The 3,223-nt window shown below is 39.7% G+C and overlaps 1 protein-coding gene across 1 annotated transcript; it reads left to right on the forward strand.

The window, feature by feature from the left end:
- Nucleotides 1-510: 510 nt before the first annotated feature.
- On the forward strand, nt 511-1,351 carry LOC106632653 (G2/M phase-specific E3 ubiquitin-protein ligase; the record flags this gene model as incomplete). Its single annotated transcript, XM_042216718.1, has 4 exons — nt 511-606; nt 722-1,026; nt 1,142-1,275; nt 1,343-1,351. Coding segments are annotated over 4 exons (544 nt in total), but the record flags the coding sequence as incomplete, so codon positions are not given.
- Between the last annotated feature and the right edge of the window lie 1,872 nt (nt 1,352-3,223).

A 3,223-nucleotide genomic window follows, 5' to 3' on the forward strand; every position in this document is an offset into this window, starting at 1 on the left:
TACCTTTAGATAATCTATTGGGATAGGGAACCTAAGGTACATCCATCTACTTCCGGACCATGGGTCCCCTACTGCTAAAAAAATAGGAGTCTATGAGCCAATAAAAATTATTTTCTGATCCCATTTGATGTGTGCCATGGAATTAAAATATGATGTCCGTGAAGTATATAAACCCATTTTGATGCCAAAAAGTGCTTAAGCGACAGGTGGCAAAGGTTATTTTAGGTTTTGTTTGAAAAGACGTGGCGAAATGTAAATGTTCCTCTCACAAAATTGACATCATCGAACCAGACACAGAGAAGAGGAAAAGCTTAGTTTTGTTTAGCGAGCTTCGAATCCTTCTTCCAGGATGATATATACACACAATTATTATAAATGTATGTAGTTTGACTCTTTTACATTAGATTCTTCAGAAAAAAAATAGTAGAACCGTTCTATATAACTGGAACTGCATGTTTATGCATTTGTCTTTTTGCATCTACACTTTGTGTACATGTTTTCACTCTGCAGAAACTACACACAGCTGTTTGAACCGATTGTGATTGTGATTGATGATGAAGATCCTACTCCTAATGAAGCCAAAGCTGAGCCCCCAGAAGAACCTGTGTCAGTAATTTAAACATTTGAATCCAATTAACTGCCATCTTGTTCTGTACAAGACATCATGCAATCATAAGAGAAGTATATACACATTTAAAAAATAAGTTTCCCTTTTTTTTAGAGACACCAATTTGCAGGCACATGAAATTATTGCAAATTTGGCACTGGAACTTGACCACAAGAAGGTCAGCAGGTTCAATATATCAAGGTCAGCTGTATGGGATGGAGCTGTTAGAGGATTTCGACGCAGCACATACTCTGACAACTACGACATGTTCATCAAGTTTAATGATGATGCTGGCAGCTTTGAAGAAGGTTTGGATACAGGTGGCCCGAGGTGTGAATTCCTCACACTTCTTATGGGCAGTCTGAGAAATTGCCCCATCTTTGATGGACCTCCAGAGAGCCGTTATCTTAATTCAAGAGGTGGATGTTTTCTCTGTAATTATTACAATGGAAATTTTAATAAAAATTGGCTTATTTTTTTCATTAGCATATTTAATAGCAATTAACCATGATAATTATGTGCCCTGTATAACAGCTGCGAGGCAAGATGAGTACTTTTTAGCAGGAAAGATGATCGCTGTATCCATTGTGCATGGGGGATCAGCACCACATTTCCTCTCCAAGAACCTGGTCAACCACATCACAGGGAATCAGAGTTTCAGCGCCACTGTAGAAGATGTGCAAGATGAGGAGATCACAAAAGTTCTACATCAGGTAGAAAATTACCTAGGCTCAGGGAATGTAATAATAATAAATAAAATATATAAAAATATACAGAGTTGAATATGTGCAAAACAAGTGGCATTTATATACAGTGTGGAGTGCATAATGTTGAAGTTCCAGTAGTGAAGCTGAGGTGTCTATGACGTGTTCAGCAGTCTGATGGCCTGGTGGAAGAAGCTGTCTCTCAGTCTGCTGGTACGGGACCGGATGCTGCAGAACCTCCTTCCTGATGGAAGCAGTCTGAACAGTTTATGGCTGGGGTGACTGGAGTCCTTGATGATCCTCCCCGCTTTCCTCAGGCAGCGCTTCCTGTAGATGTCTTGGAGGGAGGGAAGCTCACCTCCAATTATCCGTTCAGAGCACCGCACTACTCGCTGGAGAGCTTTGCAGTTGTAGGCGGTGCTGTTGCCATACCAGGTGGTGATGCATCCAGTGAGGATGCTCTCAATGGCACAGTGATAGAAGGTCCTGAGGATGCGGGGGCTCATGCCGAATCTTTTCAGTCTCCTGAGAAAGAAGAGGCGCTGCTGCGCCTTCTTCACTGTTTTGTTTGTGTGTACTGACCACGTAAGATCCTCAGCCAGATGTACACCAAGGAACCGGAAGCTGCTCACTCTCTCCACAGCAGCGCCGTTGATGGTGATGGGGGTGTGTACTTCTCTGCACCTCCGGAAGTCCACTATCAACTCCTTTGTCTTTGCGACGTTGAGGGTGAGATGGTTGTCTTGACACCAGTGGGTCAGGGCGCTGACCTCCTCCCTGTAAGGGGAGTCACAAAGTATGTGTGTTGCAAGTCAATTTCTAAGAATAATATAATGCAAGTCAACTTCTGCGGATATGTATTTCTGTACTGGTCTCTTGTCAGTGTCACAGGGTCAGCTTCCTGTTTCTACAGAAAACTGTGTCTGGTGAAATATGTGTAACATAACTTTTGAAGCATAATCAAATAAAACAATAAAAATTCCTTAACAACTAATAATTGGTTTATAGCTATAACTATTGCAGTCTTCTAAATTGTGTTTAAATGTCTTTACCTACTAGATCTTTCATTATAAATTTGGACAGATTTCAAATGCATACACAAAAACAATTCATAGTGCTCAGAAATTAACTGTGACAGCAAAAAAGAAGAGCTCATTGGATTTCAGCATTTAAAAAAAAATAGTGCTTTCACACTGGAATAAACAAGTGTGTCAAAAAAGGGATCACCTCTTTTTATAAATAACTGAAAAATTAATCATGTTGCATGACTGATTATTATGGGTCATTGTGAACAATAAATGTATACTAAATTAGAGTTCTAGTGTCAAAAGGTTAATAGCGTGCGACAGTGGCTCAGGAATTAACTTGTTGTTCATCAGATCACACGGATGCTACCGAATCAGGTTTTTCATATACATCTGAAGGTCTGAAAATGTCAGTGGCTGCTGTGATGAGCAACTGGCCATCCTGAATTTAAAAGGAGTAATGAGTTTACCGTTGAATGACACTTTGGTTTCTTTCAAGGATGTACCATCTGAGGTACTCCTCCACAAATGCTTGTTTCTCACAAGGCTTGACGTTTCTGAGGCATCCAGCAGTTTGGAAGATTGTGCTGTTTTGCAAAATAAGATTATGCAAAGACTCCTCTGATTCAGCTTTCAGGACCTATAAAAAAAAAAAGGTTTACTGTAAGAAAAACAAAAATAATTTTCACTACTTTTACGATTCATTCAAACATTGGATTAAAAAAATAATCAATTTGTTATTTCACTTGTGTTGTTGGGAGGTGGAAATCTGTCCTTTCAGATTACAGAATCTACCTTGAACCTACTTTCAAGATATGATCCAACACGGATAACTTTTATCCTGATTAAATCTTTTAAACTGGCCCCAAGTGTCTTCTAAGTAAACC

The sequence above is a fragment of the Haplochromis burtoni genome, unplaced genomic scaffold (assembly GCF_018398535.1).
Source record: "Haplochromis burtoni strain Fernald_Lab_line unplaced genomic scaffold, NCSU_Asbu1 Contig_1213, whole genome shotgun sequence".
NCBI lineage: Eukaryota > Metazoa > Chordata > Actinopteri > Cichliformes > Cichlidae > Haplochromis > Haplochromis burtoni.